Consider the following 21,632-nt stretch of genomic DNA (forward strand, 5'->3'; position numbering starts at 1 on the left):
CTGAACTGGTTTTGTGAGTTGTGAAGTGGTCCTTGTGACCACTGAAGATGGCCAGAGCTTCGCAGAAGTTTGTGCATTTGCCTTTGGATGTTTTCAAGAAGTCTTGTTTTGTTTCTTGATTAATATCTGCAACCCTGAGAAATTACATCTGATGAGTTTTTATAAATACAACTGTTTATATCACCATGACAATCATCAAAGTCCTGTGGGTCAGTCAGAAATCTCAGAGTAGAAATGCGTTATCAGCAAAACCAAAGTGCTTGGCTGTACCATTGCTTTGACTTTCACAATGTGGAAGTAAAATAAGCAGGAAATAGATGTCCTCTCATTACTGACATGCTTTCCAAACAGAGAATCTGGTTTGGTTCAAAGTTTGCAAGAAGCTGTTATCAGTTGGACCTTTCCATTTCTGCAGTATAGGAAGTAAACATGCAAACTAGCAATTTTATAGCATGTATGTGCTCTTATTCTGATGATTTTGAATTGTATACGCTTGAGTTAACTTGTATTGAAGCAGAGGAATACTTAAATAAAATTTCTGATTGCCTGTGTACCACCTGTGGTTTCTTTAAATGCCACTGCCTCAAGTGGTAGTGATAACTTTTTATTGACCAATTCATAGCTAAATACATAGTACTGGCAAACTAGTGTCATTTCTCATGTCAATTGAAGGAGTACCCAGTGTAGAGGCTTGAATTTCAGTAGATTATAACTTGAGATCATGATTGTCACCTCCACAGATGCAAGTTTCTGAATAACTTCTTTACATGTAGAAAGGGGGATACTGAATGATCATCTGCACCTGTGTTGTGCTGGAGTTTTTTCACCTTCTGCTAGATATATAGCCTCTCATGCATGTTTACTTAAATGTAAAGATGAGTCAATTTTATAGTAAGGGTGGTCAATTCAATTAAAAGGTTACAGTACCAAAACAGTATGTTGAAGGTAACTGTAAGAAAACAAATGCTGTAAATCTTGCAGTAGTAAAGGGTGTTCACTGAACTGTTAAGGAAGTATAATGGAAGATGTGAGCCCAAATGGTTTGGTGGCATATGAATACTTTCCTGCCTGTATATTTGTTACTCAGACAGCATGTATTCTTAAGGCAACATAAGAAGAGAAAATGCTCTGCAACAGTGGGCTGTTCTTCAATGGCCTCGTCTACCAAATCTTGTGTCATGAAGTTTTGTATAAACTACTCAGAAAAACCCTAGCAGAAGGCTAACGTGAACATACAGAGGGGGTTATAATTGAGAATATTGCATTTAGAAATCAACAGCTATGAGAAATTGTCTAGGAAAATGCATGAACTGGGAAATGAGGTACTTATCTTGTGATGCCATACCCACCGACAAGTATTTCTTATAGTTGGAGTAGAGGAAGAACAGCATTTTCACCTCAGATTTCAAGTATTTTTTTCCTTTTGAGAATGAGTAAAAAGGAGAAAGTGAGATCCTGAATTTTCTGTTCTGACAGCTGTTGGCAGGGATCTGTCTCATCTATTACATATCCCTTAAAAGTAACTGATAGTCAAATTGAGCAGACTTGTTTTTCAAATCTGCAAAAAAAGCCATGAAGCATTCTGCTCTTCTCCACTCCTAGAATGATGCTTATATTTGACTTGGATTTGAAAGGTTAGCAACCTGTGTTTATTGAGCAAGCTTTGGTTCTGCAGCCTCAATACATCTGAAGACACTGGCAATTAATTCTGCAGCATAAAAATTACCAGAAATGTAAAGTCTTGGGCACAACATCTAAAACATTAGATTGTGTAAGATTTCATTTAGAATATGATTAATTTTTAAATTATTCCTACATATGGTATCCAACTCTTCCATTTGTTACCACGGAATATTACAATTTCAAGCTTTTATTGTGACACAGATTGGCTGTAGGAGAAGCAGAGCCGTGAGGCCTGCCACTTGTAGAATGGCAGTGAGCTTTGTAGACAGTTGCAGGTTGGGACCTGTGAGCTGCTGTTTGATTGTCTTGGAGTTCCTGCTTTTTAGATAGCTTCCTTGAAACTGTATATCTGAAACTCAGGGGCAGGAGAAAATTTTGTATTTTAAATTCCCAAAAAGGGCTATAGTTAAAAAAATAATTTATCCACACATTTGGAAATGCATCCGACTTTCATACCTTAAATTTAACTTGATTCCATTGCAAGAGAGGTCAACTTAGAAACTCTTCTGCTGGTTCTATCAATTCTGGATGACTGAGTCATGGTGACTCTTGTAGCATTTTTTGAGCCAAGGCAATTTTTTTAGTTTGCTCTTCAGTTGCTTACTCAGCTTTGATTATTCAGAGTTCGTTTCACAACACAGCAATTGAATGCTACACCTGGCTGTGAAGTTTTTGCATTAGGCTGGATAATGACATTAAACTTGTCCTCCTGTCTTTCACAGTTTTTTATTACATCCCCTCAGTAGCTGTGTTCATGAATATAGAATTTCTGTTGTATGTCAGTCTGGCATATCTGGTCCTTCCTGCAGGCTGCATGCCCAACATCCTTAGTCCCTTGCTGAATGAGAAGCAATTTTTTTACTTTTGTTAGATTTTTATTCGCTTTCAGCAGTCTTCACTTAGTTTCATTTCAAAGCAGTCTTGCAAGATGTTCTCTATCCAGTTGCACTTGGAGTTTCTCCAGGCCTGTTGCATATTTGCAAAACTGCTGTAAAAAACTGTGCCCCTCCAGAACCACAGCAGCATGTTTGTGTGAATCAAACCAGCCCTTTTTAGCTTCTTTTTCCCTTCTTCCTATTTATTTAAAGACAGCCCTTCCAGATGTTCTCTATCTGGCTGAAGGAGGGAGATCTTTGTCACTTAGCCCTGACAAAATGATATTCAATACAGAGAAATGCTGTCTTGGAGCTCCATCTGAAGAAATAATTTAACCCAAGTAACATTCCTCTTGAATACTTACACTATTACGGAAGGCAAATCACGTGCTGTGCTTTTTCCAAAGTTTGATCTTGAATGGTGACGATTCGTCCTTATTTTTAGCTCTTGCTAGCTATTTCAAACGTTAGGTTATCCCATCGCTGGGAATATCTCGACTGAGTAACCCGATATATTCATTAAAATTAATGCCCCTACTGGCTTTCAAGTGACATCTCCTTCAGAAGTGTGCTCAGTTTCTGAGGCAGGCACAGTGGCAGTGCAGGTTTCATCAGTGGTCACATAAAGGAGTTACATATGAGCAGGTATGAGCAGGTAACAGTTCAGAGAGCAGTCATATAGTCCTGTCCTTGGTGGAAGGATGAAACCTCCACCTCCTTCCTGGATCCCAAGAGAGTTGCAGTTGCCACTTCCCTATTTAAAATCCACTGTGCAAGTGGGATACTGCTGGATACAGCTCAAAAGAAGGAGCTTTCAGACCACAAGGGATTTTTTTTTAAGTTCAGTGAGGGTGGACTCCTCCATAAATCCTTGTGTGCACAGCCTGAAGTGCAGCAGCATTGTCTGTGGGACTGCTGTGCCCCTGCGACATCATGGGTGGTGGAGGATCCCTGCTTCTCCACCAGCTCTGCAGCACCCCAAAACCATCAAGGGAAAACTGGCTGGGATTTCTCCCCCTCCCTCAAAACTAAAACATCTTCAACAACAGTTCCCAAAGACAGCAGTTGCTCTTTATTCTGCTTGCAAAAAGAGAATCTGAGAAGCGTAATGGGTTTGTTTTTAAGGTAATAATTATCTTCTGATTAGTAACTTCCTCCTACTCCCCTCAAAAATTGAGGAAAAAAAATTAATTTCTATCAGAAGAATGAAGCAGCAATAATTGTCGGAGCAGCCCTGGGACACTGGGAAGACAGCATCTGCCAATCTGTGTTGTATTTACTAGAAGTATTTTTTTTTTTCCATATGCTGCAATCTAGAGTATGAAATGCATCAACCAACTTCTGAAAACTACAGGAAAGGGCTGGGTTTGTTTGTTCAGGGTTTTTGGGTTCCTGCTGGACTGCGCTGCTGTTCCTTGCAGTAAAAGTGCCGTTTTGTGGTAATTTAGGAGAAATAATAAAATTTTCTTCCTGTAGTTGTCTGAGTTAGCATGAGCAAGGGGACAAAATACATTAAAAGACAAATTCAATAGTATCAGGAATCCTACCCATGTGTAACTTTTAGGTCTCTGACAGTTTTATTGAGCTGAATGCTAAGTATAGACTGCAATTATAATATATGGCTCATGCTCAAATGTCAAGGTACTATTTTGAGCTCAGTTTTTGAAATAAAATAAATTCAATCGCAGTAGTAAATGGGAAGAGAGGAGCCATCTCTTCCGGTAGAATAAGCAGTAGGAGAGTGTGTTTCATTTTATTGGATGTGGTCCTGCTCTGAGGACCTGCCTGCATCTGACACGTGCTTTCACATGGGTCCTCTCTCCTTACCCCTAAGGGAAGTCTCCTGGCATTTTTTTCCCCTGATGTCCCTCCACATCACAACTTGGCTGTTTCTGTGCCTCACATAATTCAGCACTTCCAGTGCTTGCAGGCAGGCACTGTAAAGACATTGATGAGCAATTATATTTATGACAGTGGTGACAATGGGTTTCTCCCTGTTCCTGACGTGTAGCTGCTCTCATGTTTGTGAATAGAAGAGATTGCTATATTTAGTTGGCTTTCATTTTGCTTGACAAGGGAGTGTTTTTGAAATAAACTGTATATTAAATGGGTAAGTTTATTTTATTTTCCACCACAGACCTCTTGAAGTACTATTCCAAAGCTACCCCATGTTTACTGCTTGAAATGCCTACGCTGTGAATTTTTTTAATAACTATTTGGCACAACTTTCTGAAGAGATGCAGGCATGTTTGCAGAAATATTAATTATGCCATCTGATAAGCTATACACACCAGACTTTCTGGAGCACATTTTCATTTAAACTTGCATGGTTTTCCCAGACAAGGTCACTATGCCACTGCAACCATGGCTTTCTAGAGACTTCTGTTTTAAATAACTACCTTTTCCTGTCTCTAGTTCAGTGGTTACCAGCCGGAACTTCTGAACCATAAGTGTCCCCTAAGTTTTTTAATTTATTTTTATATTTTGGCAAACATTTGGCAGTATCAATGGTTATCAGAAAGGACCTTTATTCCCCTGGGGGTTATTGAGAGGCTTCCTCTTCCTCTGATGTTGCAGCAGTGTGAGTTTGTTCATGAATAACTCAGCACAGTTTTGCTCAGTGAAGCCAGGTGTGGGCAGCAGCTGTCCTTAGTACTGGGCTGTTACTAAGGTGTCTTTTGGAGCTGAATACCAGTCCTCTTTCTCCTATGAAAATTTGATTGCAACAACATAAAATGAAAAACTTTATGAAATTTGTAATAAAATTCAGGGCTTATTCCAGGTTCATGTATCTCCTCTTGTTTGGTAAGAATTATGTTATTGGGAGCCTGTAGCTTTTCTTTGATTGACTGAAATATATACCATTACCCTACCATCATAAACTGTGTTCCTGGAATAAAAATTATTTGGGGAGCTTAATGTATTACAGATTAATGTCAAGGAGAAAATTTCCAGAAAATACTTGTGAAACCGGTTCAGTTTTTTTTTTTTCTTAAGAGAATCAAAGCAGTGTCTGTCTTCTCAGCAAGTGTATCCTTTAGTTAATCTTTGTAGATAATGTTTGCTTATTTGTATCTAAGAGATGATGATGACAATCAGGAATAAAAAGCAAGACTAGTTTACCTGTTGTCTTCAATTGCAGGGAGATCCCTTGTAGATCCATGTAGACCCTTTTAATTCATTAAGAATTTAGTCTTCATTCCAGATGCAGTTGATTCCATCAGACAAGTACATTTTTATTATTATAGTACTTACTCTGGTTTGGTTCTTATTGGTTTTGTTGTTCTGTTTTTTTTAAATGTGCACAATAAAAAAACCCCAACTTATTCCTTGACAATATCAGCTTCATAAGACTGTCCCCAAGAAGTAGAATAGTATGAGTTCATCTGCATGAACCTGAATAATTCAGTATTGGACCCTGTATTTCTTAAAATCTCTCTGACCTTTGCAAGATCTGGTGGGATCTCACCAGTGTACAGAAATACCTGAAGGGAAGGTGTAAGAGGGAGACAGGCTCATTTCTGTGGCATGGCATGACAGGACAAGAGGCAGTGGGCACAAATTAAAACACCAAATTCAGTTAGAACACAGGCAAGTGTGTTTTACTGTGATGATGGTCAAACACTGGGACAGGTTGCCCAGAGAGGTTGTGGAGTCTTATAGAATCATAGAATCATAGAATCTTAGGGGCTGGAAGGGACCTCGAAAGATCGTCTAGTCCAACCCCCCTATCCTTGGAGATACTCAGAAGCCATCTGAACATGGTCTCGGGCAACCAGCTCTGGGTCCCTACTTGTGCAGGGGAGCAGATGACATCCAAAGGCCCTTCTAACATCAACCATTATGTGATTCTTTGAAACCTCTTTCCAAGGAACGTCTGCTTCATAGTATTTTCAGACTTGATATAGCAAGAGCTGCTTGTTTTATGGACTGATTCTGCCACAAATATGCAGAGTAATTATGCTTCTCCATTTAATTTCAAACAGAAAGAGCCGTCACATTCATGATTTTTTTCAAAGGAGAGGTTTGCCCAATTTTTGCAATCACTTAAATGATTTCTGTTACTCACCAAGGTTACTTGAATGTATTCCTAATCTACTGAAAGCTCAGTGTGAGTCACTGAGGTACAATTTCAAAATCATGTAGCAAACAGTGTTGGTGCATGATGGTAGGGAGAGAGATCCACTACAGGGGCTCTTCAGATGTGACAAGTGCTGGCACAATTTTGTAGCTTATCACTTTATTCATTCCACACTTTTCTTCTGGATTGTAATTTGAGTTTGACATGGTCTTCAAAGCTTCCATTCTTCTTTCTATATAATTTTCTTTCCTCTTTTTTTCTTTGATCTGCCTTAAGGACAAATTAAAAGCACAATTTGGCTTTACAATCCAGAGAGAATGAAGTAAATACACTGAGCAGCTAATATAAGTCACTTTTCCTTTTGTACAGTTATTTTGTGTGTCAAAGGCTGCTATGTAACTGAAAGGTCAGGCCATCCCTCCTTCCAGCTAGTACCATCCCTCTTCAGTACCACCTTTTATAAGCATTCATGAGACCTTAGGAGCTGTTGTTTAGATGCCTGTGCTTGAGCTTTGGAGTTGCTCCCTTCCATCGTCTGGAGTAACAGCTGTGTCTTCAGTGAAATGTATGGATAGATATTGTCCATGGGTCCTTCCATGAAATTGCCCTTGCCTGTCTAATCTGAATTCTCTCTAATGCTATAGTCAGTCCTTGAATAAAGTTGTTTGCACTGTGTAGGCTCCTGTTCTGAGTAGCCTTTGGAACTGAGCCAATTTGCTGAATTTTGACTATATATAAAAAATAAATTTTTTTTGCCACTTCTTAGGTGGGGTATTAAAAGAATTTTTAGAGGAAGAGGGTGGTAAAGAAAGTAAACACGCTTTTGAAAAATTCCTGTTTCTATTAGGGAGGCCTGAAAAATTAGCCTTTAGAAATGTCAGGAGAGCAATACAAGTTACCCATAATTTTTCAAGAAGTTCAATTAACTAATCAAAAGAAATTCCAAGGTTTTGAAAATTGCTTTTATCTTGAATCAGGATGAAAATAATACTCGCAGGTGTGAGATACCCTCATCTCTTAGAACTGGGAAGCTTTGAGAGCAATGGTTATCAAAGCTCTGCAGTCTGGCAGCTGGGTGGCCAGTGCTCTGAGGGGAGCCAGTTCAAGACCAGAAGGGAAAAGGCACATTTGCCTTTCCACTCTTCTTTTACTTTGAAATTTGAGCAAAATGTAAGACACCCTCTTCTCTGCCACCTGAAAGCCCAGAGTTTTCAGACAGGCACCAAGAAGTCTTTTGTCAGCTCTGAAGGTAACCCTTGGCTTTTGGGTAGCTGGGATTTAAATCCTAATTAGTGATAGGAAGGTAGGAGTGATGTGATCATTCTTGCACAACTTGTCAGTTGAATCTGTTATGCAAGAAGCAACTGTCCGAACAAGATGTGGGGTTTTATTTCCTCTGCTGCTGCTGTTAATGTAAAAGACTGCTTTGTCTGTAAATACTTTAGTTGGTTGTACAGGTAGTATTTTGAAGAGTAAAGAGAAACCAAGTTCCTTTCATAATACCTCATAGTTTCTTTGTTGCACAAATTTATTAAACAGTGATACTTGCTCATCTACCCCCTTACCTGTCCCTTTAGAGCACACTAGTGTAATTTCCTGATGGTGACTGTAAGTTCACTGATGGTTACAGTGCAGTCTCATAAGATGAGGCAATAACATTAGGCTAATCTGTATAGAGACAGATTTGTGACAGGGGGAGAGTAGCATGACTACAAGGCTCCTACAGGACGAACCTGAGCTCAGCATAAAGGAGAAAAAGTGGATACCCAGTAACTGGGTGCGAGCAGAAAACAATGGGATTTGTTGAACATCCTTTGCAGTTTTTTATATATAGGTAGAAGGCAGTGGGTCTCTTAAGCTTATTGCTAACTGAACAGAAAACACTAGTGCCATATTGTCTGGCTTGTGCCCTAAAGGGATTTCCAGAATCCGTAAAAAAAAATCTATCCACTCCTTCAAATAGATGTGATTTGACTGTGATTTATTTCTTATGCATCTACTAATTTGCATGTATAAACAACATCATGCAAATTCTGTGAAAGAGGAATATAAATTAATAAAGGTAAACCAGGGGTGGTGTGCATATTGGGTGCTTCCAGGTTGGGTTTTAAAGTAAATCTATCTTCTACATGAAAATATTGGGGGAGGGACACCAGAAACCACTACCAAGATCCACATGTTTCTTATCATGGGGGGAACCCTGTGTGGCTCTCCTCAGCAATAAGTGCCTGACCTTTTAAGCTTTTCAGAGGGCTAGAGGGCTGTTGTTCATGACTCATAAAATGCAGTCTGTACTACTGGTCTGATCCTTAAACAGCCATATGCAGGGAGCTGCAATCCCTGCATAAGTTCAGCAGTGCTCTTTTATAGCAGTCTAATTAGAGCAAACTCTCTTCCCCATTGAAGTATCACTAAGTTTGAGAAAGATGCTTGAATTTTGTGGAAAACTGTAATAATAACTGTAAATAAAGATAATTAAATTTTTGACACTGGACTTTGAACATGAACTGAATTGCTAGCAAGAGACTTCTGAATAAAGAAATAAAGAGACTTCTGAAGTTGGAGCAAGGACCAGAAAGATGATTAAGGGTCTGGGCCATCTGTCGCAGGAGGAGAGGTTGCAAGAGCTGGGACTGTTCAGCCTGAGGAGAGAAGGTTGGGGGCGGGGGTGGGGCAGGAGTGGTGGGTCTCAGCAATGTGTATGAATGCCTGCTGGGAGTGAAAAGCAACAGCATCCAGGCACTTTGATGGTACAAGAAGCTACAGCACAAAGTAAAACACATGAAACTTTATTTGAATGTAAGAAAACATTTTTTTTTCTGTGAGGATGGTCAAAGACTTGAGCAGGTTGCCCAGAGAAGTTGTGAAGTCTCCTTCTGTGAGCATGCTAAAAACTTAGCTGGACATGGTCTTGGGCAACCTGCTCCAGCAGATCCTGCCAGATGAGGGGATCAGAAGCTCCCAGGAGGAGGCCTCTTCCAACATAAGTGGTTCTGCAAAAGTTTTGGTTTTTTGTTTTCAACAGTATATTAACCTACTAGTAACACAGATTGACTTTAGTTGTCTCAATATGTAATAGGTTATACTGTGGTTTTTGTTACCATATGAATATGAAGCATATCTAAAAAAAGTTGCCTTTTTTCTCTCTCCTTTCTAGGTTCTGGGAACGCCTACAAGGGAGCAAATTAGAGAAATGAATCCAAACTATACTGAATTCAAATTCCCCCAGATTAAGGCACATCCATGGACTAAGGTGAGTCTATGAACTGAATAATCAAGATATATGGGCTGAAAGTAAAAATTCAAGGAATTTGATTTGTTCAATGGCTTGGTAGTTTTCAGTGTAAAATGTGTGCCTATAACTAAGCCAGGACCTGGTAACTTGATTTAGAGAAGGAGAAGAAGGTAGTGGAGCAGTGCACTGTAGTATCTATTGGTTTGGGTTTTTTGAGGTTTGACTATAGGTGTTTCTTTCTTTTTCTTTTTTTTTTTTTTTTTTATAATGGTGTGTGTTCAATAGCAGATTACAATTTATCTAAAAACCTATGTTCTATAAATTGTTGTGCATAGAAGTCACTTAAAAGTGAGAAAGTGTTCCAGTGAAGTGTGTGACACTTTTGTAATGCTATTGCATAACGTGACAAAGAGGGCTGACAGTCACTTTCTTAACTAGTTCTCTCATAGATATTACCATGTTTGCACTCCTGTAAGTGTGCTGTTGAGGTGTTGTTCTTGTTTTTTTTCTTCAAGTTACTTCTTAAGACTTCTTGTTAGCTAGCTTGCACAAGGAGACACTATTGCAGAGCATGCAGACAATATTAGAACCTCCATGATCAAAGAGGAAACTGCTAGCATTGAAACAAATACATTGCCACACATGCTGTCTTCCATATGTCAAGGAATGATGAATATTTGACTTGGGATAGAGCAACAGTAATTTAATTAGCTTCTTGGGTGTGCATAAGTTAAATGTTGAGTATTAAGGAATTGAAGCTTGGGTAGTTAACATTTTGCTGCTTGAGAAATCTCTGATATAGCTGCAGTATATTCTTATCATAACTTAAGGTCTCAGGTTTCCTTTTGCTAAGAAAATAGTGTAAATGCATGCAAGAGTTGCATTCTTAGTTGAGCAAATGTCCAGGTCAGATTCTTTGGATCAAATGGTCTTTCTTTGTAGTGGTACAAACTTCGGATAAACTAATTAGAGCTAATTGATAGCAGGCCACATACCTGATAGGTACATGCCAGATCAGACATTGCCAAATCACTATCTTTGTGACAAGTTCTCCAGTGGGTTATGCACCACTTTAATTCTCCTTTTCTGCACTAATCCATGGTGTGCATTTCCATATCAGAGTTTCTTTTTGTGTGTTGGCTAACTGATTTATGAGAGGTATGAGAGGTCAGTAAATCCAGTGAGGCTTTTTAATACTTTATGTTACCAGGAGAAAAAGTTAGGGTAAATTAAATCCCTGGGAGTTTCTCTCTTGAGTTTTGAATTGCATCATGGTACAAGTCACAAGAAGTAACTTCTAGTAAGTCACTAATAAGTGACTGAATAAGTTTCTAAATCAATCCAAAAGCCTTATAGCACTGAATATTAGGGTTGCATTTGGATTCCTGCAGTGAAGATGGTTGGATTAGAGAGGGTTAAATTAGTATGCCATGGAGTAGGAGCACAGAGATGTACTGTAGGACATGGAGTTAAGTGTCTAAGCTAGCTACACAGCTTGTCTTCTGCCTGAATAACCTGAAGGATCATCTGTATGTACTTGATGGTCTCTTAGACCACAAGAGACATCTTTGGCAAATAGAAAAAAACTTCAAGAAAAAACTGAGACTTCTTTTTATTTATATGAATGTTTTTTTGGTCATTCTAAAGGATCACAAATTAAACCTCGTCAATTATAAAGAATTGAGATGAGCTCGTTGGAAGATCAAATCTGCCTTTTCCATTAGGGTACATTAGCTTTGGAGAGTTGTGATTGCAGCATAGCCTCTCATTCTCCAGTCATTCTACACACAACTCTGCCTGACATTAGCTGGGTGTCAAATAGCATTTAAGCCAGTTTATTACAATTGGGCTATATGATTCTTCATCCAAATACAGTGTTGATATTAATTCATTATGTGAAGGAAGACAATGTTAAATTATCAAGGGTCTTTCTTATGTTAGGAGGGAATTCAAGCTAACACTAAAAGTATTTTTCTGTGATGCAGTAATAATATGAGTTTTCGATGCAAACTGTATTCTCAGACTGGTGTTTCAATCTTTTGACAATTTGACATTAAAATTATTTTGTCACTTAAGAGCCAAAATTTCTCTTTATAAAATACATAGAAGCCCCTCTCCCTCCCATACAGGTCTCTGTTGCCCAAGCATGTGTTTTTCTACCAGTTATGTGTGTGATGCAGATGATGATGGGAGTTCAGTGCGTCCCTGGCTAGCAAAAGAGAACCTGAACTTCCCAGGAGTCTTAAACTTTTCTTCCAAAACAAGACTTGTGCCTTCTGCCCCTCTGTCCCCTTCTTGCCCAAGGAGGGATCTGGGACATTCTCACTCCTTGGAGATTCCTCTTCAGAATACAGGAGTATTTAGTTTGGTAAGGTAGCTGTTGTTTTCATCCAGACCTCCATTTATTTTCACTTAATGCAGAACAATTTGTATTCAACGACATGCATTCTACTCCCTTGGTCTGTGAGTAAGCATTAAGTTGTAAGAGAAACAAGGTTTTCCAGAGCTGGGAGTATCTTTTGCCTGATTCATACAGTGAGAGAAAGAGGGCAGACTTTTAGATACACAATCATGTATTCTGGTTTATCTTGGGTCAGAAAACCTGTGCATTTTTTCTAGCTTATCAGCTCGTATAATGGAAGTTACAACCCTTTCTGGGGTCTTGGCTGCTGCTACTTTTACTAGGTCAGAACTTTCCTTCTGTCTCTCAGCCACCTCAAATGCTTAAGCCATCTTACTCCTTGGAAGTGCAGTCTGATCTCTGCTACTAATCTTTATACTTGTTTCTCTTCCCTTAGTAAGCTTCATGTATACTTAAACAGTGTGACTGGAAAACCAAAAATAAAATCTGATGCCAAGTGCAAGATAGTACATCACAGGGCTGTTGAAGCTCAGCTTTGATTGTTAGCTTTCTCTAATGCTTTCAGCCCTTTTGGAGGGTGCTGGGGAAGTGGGGTGGCTGACAAAGGGTCTAAGCACATGCTTCAAAAGCTTGTGTTAGATAGACATTGCTTATCATGGCTCTATTACAGCTGGCCTTCATTCAAGCATTACTCAGATGCTACCTTCAGATCTCAAATCCTTTGGGTTATGAAAAACAAAAACTGTGCTGTAATTATTTCTGAAATATTAAAAATTTCCAACCCTGATGGCCTGCCTTTCCCCTTGCATCCAGCTAATAAATGATCTAATTTGAGTAAGGTTGTGGTAAATGTAACATGTATATGTAGTTTAGGCCTCTTCCGCATGGGTAAGAGACTTGCTTGAATTTTTTTCCTTATCCAAGGTTACTTTAGATGCTTGCTGGTAATGGTATTGTAGTGAACTGACTTATCTACAAGCATACCCATGGTTTGTGATGACAGAACAACACAGCAGGTTATATCAGCAGAGGCTGTTTTTTTCAGTCAAATCATAACCTCTGACTTGTCTCCATTGTATAGACGGAAGCAATTTCCACTGTAGGCAGCTCTTTTAAAATGGACAGTGCATCTCCTCAGTGTGCTGTAATTTAGGGGCCTTTGTTTATCCTGTTCTGAAGATACTTGCAAGATTGTTTCCACATGCAAGCACTTCTTAAATATACAGTTGGTGAGATAAGTTTGAGTGTGCTCAAAGTAATTACTTCATCCATCATACGCAAATCTATAGCTAGCTGGTGTCTGAATCATAATTTCCAAGTCAGTGTTGAGATCAACGAAGACAGGAGTCATTTGTTTAATAGTGGAAGGAAGAGAGAGAAAAGCTGTCACGTCTAGATCGGTTTTTAACATCTCTGCCCTTCTGCAGTGCACTCTTGTGGATGAATACATGAGAACTTCTCTCTGCAGCACTTGGCCATCACAGTGGAGCTGCAGCAGATTAGGAAAGGGTCCCTCCCAACTTTGTAAATGCTTCTTTTTTTTTTTTCTTCTCATGACTTGCACTGTTCAGAATGCCCTTCTGTGCATGTCTTCAAGCCAAATTACTACAGTAGGGGAAAACAGTGTCTAAGACAAAACTTCAGGCTTCTGTTCATCCCTTCTGGCACTCTTCCAAAGCAATTGGCCACTCCTGGCTGTAGCTGAACACACAACTGTAGCTGAGCACGTAGAGACATAGTTGGTTGTATTATAGAGTATAATATTTGGATATTGACTTTAGGATCCGTATTTATGCCTATATTATGAAATAACTTCTGCTAATATTATAAATTACTTAGCAAGTATTTTAGTCTGAGTGTCCTCTCTGTGTGTATATTCTTTGTTTACATTTTGCCATACTAGTCACTTTACCTCAAATGTTAAATTTCTCTGTGGTTGTAGCAGGCAGTCCTGTTATCTTCCCCACACTCTGGGAATGGGATGTAAAGAGTCTGGTCTCTCTCATGAACATGTTTTTCCACCCTCCAGAATCAGTTTCATGCCTTCATCATGTCCTCCTCCTGCTCTCCTGGTTTTTAAGCAGACTGTTTTGCTTGTAATGCTTCCAAAGTGACTGCTCATACTGTAGGTTTGAGGAAGAATACCAAACAGTAAAATGGATAAATAGACAGGATGTTTTTTCACTTGTAATTATAACTGATGACAAAAGAAAGCAAAAACTCTTTTGTCAGGAATCTTGAGTAAGTGAACTTGCATTTTTAATTAAAGCTGAAACTGCAAAGCCTTCTTTCTGAGATACGGGTCTGATCTTTTGTAGAGCTACAAAGGTACAGCGGAGAAGACATGTTTCTTAAGGTGCAGTTTCAAAATGGGCATAAAAGTTCAGTAGGAAGCAGTCAGTTCTCCACCTCCCAACTGCATATTCCCTTCAGCATTGTTGTTTGTATAGTAGCAAAAGCCTTTTGAATAACATGAATGTTCAGGATTTGGATCACCATACTTAACCTGTCTGACCATTCAGCCCCAACTGCAAGTGTTGGAATAAGGCAACAAGAGAGACCTGTGTAGCCAGGAGAAGGGAAGAACTGTCTTTTTTCCAGCGTGAACTGGAGGTGATTTGTGCCTGTTGTAAAACCATGCCCCAACCTCTTTCTGAAGAGTGCTGTTATGTTTTTCATTTGCTGGGTAATGACTTTCCAAGCAAAGAGTGAAAACAGCTTTGCTGGAGACCAGCTTAAAAGAAAAAAAAACAAGTTTTTCTGGCAAGTTCATGTTTCCCAGCTCCTTCTGCAGGAGTAGTGATTTTTGACAGTGTAAATCTCTTACCTCCATTTAAAGCCTGAGAAAAGAAGCCAGGTTTGTTGGGTGGTAAATTACGTTGCACTGTCCAATTTGTATGCAGTAAAGAAAGTACTGCTTAACAATGAATGAGCGAGGGCTAATGTAACATTCAGAGATTATTTGCATCAGTGCAAACACAGAAATCAAATGCTAAGTTTAACATGTCTTCTGCAACGTACCATCTGTTTAGCCATCCCATTGCAACACATCTGTCTAGGCTGTTCATTGAGACAGAGTGCTTCCAGAGGTAGACAACTGGGGGTTCTTTCTGAGAAGAAAGGGAGCTGTTTTATTCTACTTAGCTTTGTTGTTTTCCTTTAGAGCTTGATAGAAGTAGAGCACATGCACTGGGTAATAAACTCAAGCTCCGTTCTGTCTCTGCTGGGTCCTCAAGGATAGGAACCCAGTAACAAGTGTGTGGTCTCAAAAAGAAGTAGCTTTGGAGACAGGTTCCTGGTCTTGTTCCCAGTACTGTGTTGGCTCATTTGTAAGCCACTTAACCCTTCTGTCTTTATTTCATTTTTCCCTATCTAAGTGCCACCTGACAGGGATTCTTGACTTATAAAGTGTTTACTGTTGCTGTGCTGCTTTTTAGACAAAAGGTAGGGTGACTTAATATGATATTAAATTTGAGGGGAGGGAGGGTGGGCGGCTTAAATATATTTAAAAGAACTCCTAGCACCAGTGCCTCTCTGGTGAACTTTTAAACTTCATTGGTATCACATGAGTTTTATGCACTTCAAAATAGTGAAATGGCATATTTCAGAATTCCTGTTCTGAAATTCTCAGACCCTTGAAACAAGACTTGTCCCAAGGGCAGAGCTTCAGCTGCAATTTTAGGTTTCCTTGTGTCAGGTGGAGCTCAGTACATACATTGTTGTCTTGCATGCATATTCCCTCTCCGTTTGTGTTTATGGACATGTCACGTCTATCATAAGGCCTATTATGTTAAACTTGCCTGACTGAAATATTGCTTCATGTTGTAATGTCATGGTAATAGTATTTTTTAAAAGTTGATTTGAGGGTCGTGTCCTACAGCTGACAATTTTGCTTGTAAACAGTACAAGCTTTTGGTTGAAGGGAGGAGCTTTCTCTCTTATCTAATGTTCATATGCCATCAAAAATGTGCTTACAAACTGAAAGGAGATGTGCACAGACTGTCAGGCTGAATTGGTGGTGTGGGTGGTTCTTGGCAAAACGTATGAGCCTCTGAAGCTGGCGAAGAAATTTTTAACCGTGGTGTCACAAACTTGATGCGTTAGCAACAGATGTCGTTTTCATAAGCCTCTGCTCTCTTAGGGAGCACAGCATGCGAGGGGTATTCACAATCTGCATGCAAAACACACAGTGGTTGATGGCATGAAGTCATGTCTTTTAATACACGCTGGCTAGAGGAGCACCTTGGTGTAACATTGTGAAGCTTTGGCTTTGGGGCTTAATTAGACCAAGACGACAGAGCTGCGTGTTGTGCATGGAAAGTCTGTTTGAAGAATGTCAATGAACTGAAAGTCAGAGCAGCCATTATTTTAAAACAATACTTAGCTCTTACCCCATGTGGTTTTATTTGAGAGCTGAATGCTGATGTGAGTGAAGTGAAATATGAGAATCCTGTGCTTTCCATCCTTTTTCTTTCTTCTTTTCCATGCGCATAAAAAAAAAAATTAAAATAAAATTCAGAAGGGACGTGAACTCCACTACATTGGTAGGAACTATTTGAGATTAGTAAGGTAAAATGTGACTGCTCTGCTAGTGCACAAATACTTCATCTAAATTTAAGTCACTTGGAGATGAGAGGCCTGTAGCGCACCAGGGGCAGTTAAGTCTGGCAACTGTTTTTAAAATGTTGAAGATGGTGGTAGTTCCTGAAAAATTAATGGGCAGTAAAATAAAATAATAATAAAAAAAACATTTATATCAGTGTAACTTAAAATGAGAGAAGACTGTGTCTGGCCTTGCTGAATAGCTGTTACAGTCTTGTCAGCATTTCATCATCACCAGAATGCCCGAACAAAGAAAGAACTTGCACTGGTCCCTCAGCATTTTGGTGAGGTATAGATTTATTGGGATCTGAGGGAGGTGGGGGACCAAAAGCTGTGGCTTTGCATGAGTCGGCATTTCCATTTGACATGATCATTCAGAGATTTTTGTGACTCATCCAAAAAAACCCAACCAAATGAAAACACAGCAATCTGGGTCTCAGCCTGAAATTCATTTGCTTCGCAGAAACAAAAGGTTTTGAGTTATGCAAGTGCAAATTTTCCTTGAAGAATATTGTATGTAAAGCCTTTTTTTTTCTTTTTTTCTTTTTTTCTTTTTTTTGCATTTGTTTATCTCCAAAACAGGTTCATTTTTTAAAATGAAAACTTGAGCCTTCGGTCCCTCCTGTGGACAAATAGCCTTACACAAGGTCTTGTTTCATTTTAGAAAAATGAATTGCTGCGCCGGTGGGGTAGTATTTGATTGCTTTAAAAGTTCCTGTCAGTGTTTTATTTTTGTTTTTCGTTTGTGGACTTGCTGTGCCTTTTGCCCGGCCATATTTAGTCTGCATACTAAATGTTAGTCTGCCCAAACACTTTACTTTGTGCACTTAGCTTTTTTTTTCCTTTTTTTTTGTTTTTCCTTTCTCCTTTTTTCTTTCTTTTTAAAATTTATTTTTCTTTTGCTTTCACCCAGATGTATTTTAGACCAAGACAGACTTTGCTCCGATGGGCCGGATTTTAGTCCGTGCACTAAATTTTAGTCCGCAGACTAAAAATAACCCGCGGATTATTTACTAAATTGATTCCCTCACTGAGAACTACAGAGACCTTAAAACTCCTGATGAGCTGTACACGCGAGGGGCTTCACGGCACACGAGTCCCACCGTCTGTCCGTCCTCCCAACCCTTCCCACCACGGAGCGCCGGCCCGGCCTTTCCTTGGCATCGGCTCCCTGCGGCGTGGAAGCGCTGGCATCCCCGTTGCCGCGGGCGGCAGCGTGTAGTTCTCGGTGGGCGAATTGGGCAGCTTTCCCGGTGGAACTGTGTTGAATGGGAAGAGCTGGAAGACCGCAAGGGGGTTACGCTTTTATTTCTTAGGGCATGATTCCAAAGGGAGGTGGGAGGGGACAAATTGAGAGGAAAAAAAAAATTCTTAAGTAACGGGTGCAACGGGTATGAGGGGGAATAAACCCACAATAGAGAGAAATTCAGTCCATACCCGCACTCCTGAGGTGGTACATCTAGTTCCTGAAGAATCCTAAAGAGATAACGCCAGCAGACAAAATCCAGTGGCAGGGGAAGTCAATCCAAAATGGAGAATAATCCGCGGCGGCCTGAGGCACTCGTAGCTCATGCAAATTAAAAACATCCAAATTCAAAGTACAGATCTCGGATTTTTTACCTTCTCTTCGCACCAATTAAAAATTGCTAGGGGTTTGGTTTTGTTTTTTAAAAAAACAAAACAAACAAGCAAACAAGAAAAAACAAAATGCAAAACTGACCCAAAAATTTGCATTGTATCTCTGGGACAGATTTACAAATGGGATGCACCTTTGGGGACAAACTAATCTGGCCCCATTGTCTGTGAACACTTATATCCAGGACTGAGGACTGAAAATTCTTTATGATGGGAATTTTAATTACCCTTTTAGTTCAAGTTAGAGTTTTGATTTCAATTTTTTTTTATTTTTTTAGTAAATACACTGGCATTGGAACATAAATTTAATACAGAAATGTTTCTATACTATGCCTCACCATTGCACAATCAATTTTTTGGCATACACTGTGGTGAAGTTGGACTTGCTGCTATGGAGACTGATGTTTAAAGTTTCTAATTGTATAAACATTTTCTATGTCCCCCACACCGTGGATTTCTTATAATATTGGCTATATTTTTCCTTGCTGGACTATTCTCTTTTGGATTGACTCCCCCTGTTTGGATTATTTCACTGCATTATCATCTTTAGGACTCGTCAGGAACAGGACATTTCACCTCAGGAGTACGGGTATGTACTTAAAACATTTTTTCAAATTACTAGGCCTAGCTTTGAAAAAGAAAAAAAAAAAAAAGAGAAATGCCAGAAGTGGAATATTTGAGTTCAAACTGCATCCTTGAGGCAGCAGTCAGGCAAATATTGTAATACAAGGTGACAGAGATGAGGTGGGCACAGACCTGTAACTTGCTTCATGCATTAGTCACTGTTTGTTGCAGGGAGAGGCTGTGTGAGGCCTTCCAAATTACTCTTTACTTTTTCCCTCCCTGGTTTGAAGTAGTTAGGGCAGACATAGGGAACTGTCTACCTGAAGATCCAAAGGCAGGCGGAGCAGCTCTCAACAGGATTTAGGAAACAGATGTTAGAGTTTTGCTGGCTTGAAAATAAGGAGTTTAAGAGCGGATAGTAAGAGTACTTCTTTTACAGATGGCAGATTTGTGACTTTCTGCCTACTAATTTGCTCAAGATAAGGGCTTGTCATCTTTGCCTTCAGGAAAAAAAATAATTTTTTTTCTTTTTAAAATCTGTATAGTAGCTAATATGTGAGCTGTCCTGAGGGAAAATCACAGCTAAGAGTCAAGTACTTAAGTTTTAAGCTGTTGTAAATCAAGCCTGTTAAAACATCAGTGAGAAGGTACATGAGGGAGACCTCAGTATTTTATCTTCATGTTAAATACCAAGCAACTTCACTCCTGTGGTTTTACCTCAAGACATGCTCATTTGTGCTCCTTACCATGGGGTAAAACAAAACCCAACCTGCTTTCTTGGTTTTGGGTTTGGTTTTTTTTGCCTTTTCCCCGGGCTTCCCCCCCTGCCTTTATAATTGGAGGCAGTCTTGCGTTTTGTTCTGGTCAGGCTGTGACTTGAGAGTCATACTTGCATCCACTTTGTGCTGCAGTCAGCAATCTAAGCTCTGCAGGCAGCAGGTCTTGGCACCGAGCAATTTCTGCTGCCCCTCTCTGTGATGGTGCATTCATGGCACAGTGGTCAGCAGAAGTTCTTTGCCAGCAGCTGTCGCAGCAGCTTTGGCCATAGCATTGAGCTAAAGCCTTCCCTTTTGTCATTATAGGCCTCCTGTGAAAACTTTTTTTTGTTTGTTTTCAGACACCTGGTAGTAGAAATATATTCTGCACATTTGGTACCTCACCCTTTGACTCCCCAAGTCAGGATTCCCTGCCACACTAGTTACTGTGGCACACACTGCCGCAAACCCTGAGCTCCTGACCCAGCTGAGCACCAACAGGATAAAATTTCAGTCCCTAGAGAACCTAGCATTTGTGTTTGATTCTCATTCACAAGAGCCTATGTCTTTGGTTTAAAACCTACTTAAAGGGGTGCCTGTGCAAGTTCCTTATCTGCAATTAATTAGCATGTCATGCACTGATTTTTTTGTTGTTGTTGTTGTTCCTTGGTGCTGTGTGGCTTAGGTTCACCTGCACTGGTGTAGAAGCATTTTGGATTAGCTCAGTTTTTATAAAAAAAGCTGGCATCGGAATTTAACACTCGCACCCACTCCCACTGCCTTTTCCCCAGCCTGCAAATCACCCACAACATAGTGAGAAGTGCTTGAGGAGACCATCCAGGTCACGTACATGATTAACTCATATTTTGGTTTTGACATAATGAGAAAGGAGGATGGGGGTGTGATTAGCAGTGGGTAGAACCATTTTTAGAGGTTTAAAACAAAGCTGCAATGAAATACTCCTTTTTTGTAATTGCTCAAGGTAAAAATCTGTTAAGAATACAACAGTAGGTTCTCTTGACACAACTTTCAGCTGTTCTTACAAAACAAACACCAAATGTGCAGGAATTATCCCAATAAATTTATGGGAATGAGTTGCCAGAGTAAGTTCACCAAAGGACTAAGTTGCAAATTAGAGCTAGACATTTCCTGCACCCCACCCGCACTTTCCTTGTTGTTCTCCAAAGTTGAACAGCAGCCTCCATAGCAACAAACTGACCTGCCTGCCTGCAGAAGTCCGTGTTAGTAAGACTTCATTCACTAGCCAAAAAAAAACAACAACAAAACAACAAAACCAAAAAACAACCCAAAACTGTAGTGGGGTCTTAATCGATTTTTACATTCAGTGAATCCTGCTCATTTGAACCCTCCTCCCCACCTTCACTCCACCCCATATGCATGGCTGATAGCACCCGTGTGTGTTTGTCATTATTATTAAGTGAGTTTCCCCCTCCATTCTGGAAGTTGTTTTTCAGAGTGCGCTCTCATGAAGTCTCTTGCTGGCATTGCACCTTCACTCCTACTGCAAGACCTTGCAATTAACCCTTTCTCAACCCCAGGAACTGGATTTCCCCATCCTTACTGGAGGACTCTGATTAGAACAAACCACAAGTTTGTTCCATCTTGTTGGGCAATGAGAGGTTTAATTGCTCTGACTTGCTTCTGGTCAGCAAAGAAAAGAAACATACCCAGAAAACCTGTTTCTCCTTGCTTGTTTCTCTTGTTCTTTCTAGGTCTTCCGGCCCCGCACTCCACCAGAAGCGATTGCGCTATGTAGCCGCCTGTTGGAGTACACCCCCACTGCCCGCCTGACTCCCCTGGAGGCCTGTGCACACTCTTT

The 21,632-nt window shown here is 39.9% G+C and overlaps 1 protein-coding gene across 1 annotated transcript in view; it reads left to right on the top strand.

Moving 5' to 3' along the window:
- The window catches only part of GSK3B (glycogen synthase kinase 3 beta), a gene marked incomplete at its 5' end in the record, with an annotated part of 94,355 nt that overhangs the window by 59,950 nt on the left and 12,773 nt on the right, over positions 1-21,632 (top strand). Inside the window, 3 exons of the mRNA XM_009998251.1 lie at positions 9,797-9,892; positions 19,024-19,062; positions 21,526-21,623. Coding sequence (XP_009996553.1) covers positions 9,797-9,892; positions 19,024-19,062; positions 21,526-21,623 — 233 coding nt within the window. The remainder of the gene's footprint in view (positions 1-9,796; positions 9,893-19,023; positions 19,063-21,525; positions 21,624-21,632) is intronic.

The sequence above is a fragment of the Chaetura pelagica genome, unplaced genomic scaffold (genome assembly GCF_000747805.2).
Source record: "Chaetura pelagica isolate M959 unplaced genomic scaffold, ChaPel_1.0 scaffold65, whole genome shotgun sequence".
NCBI lineage: Eukaryota > Metazoa > Chordata > Aves > Apodiformes > Apodidae > Chaetura > Chaetura pelagica.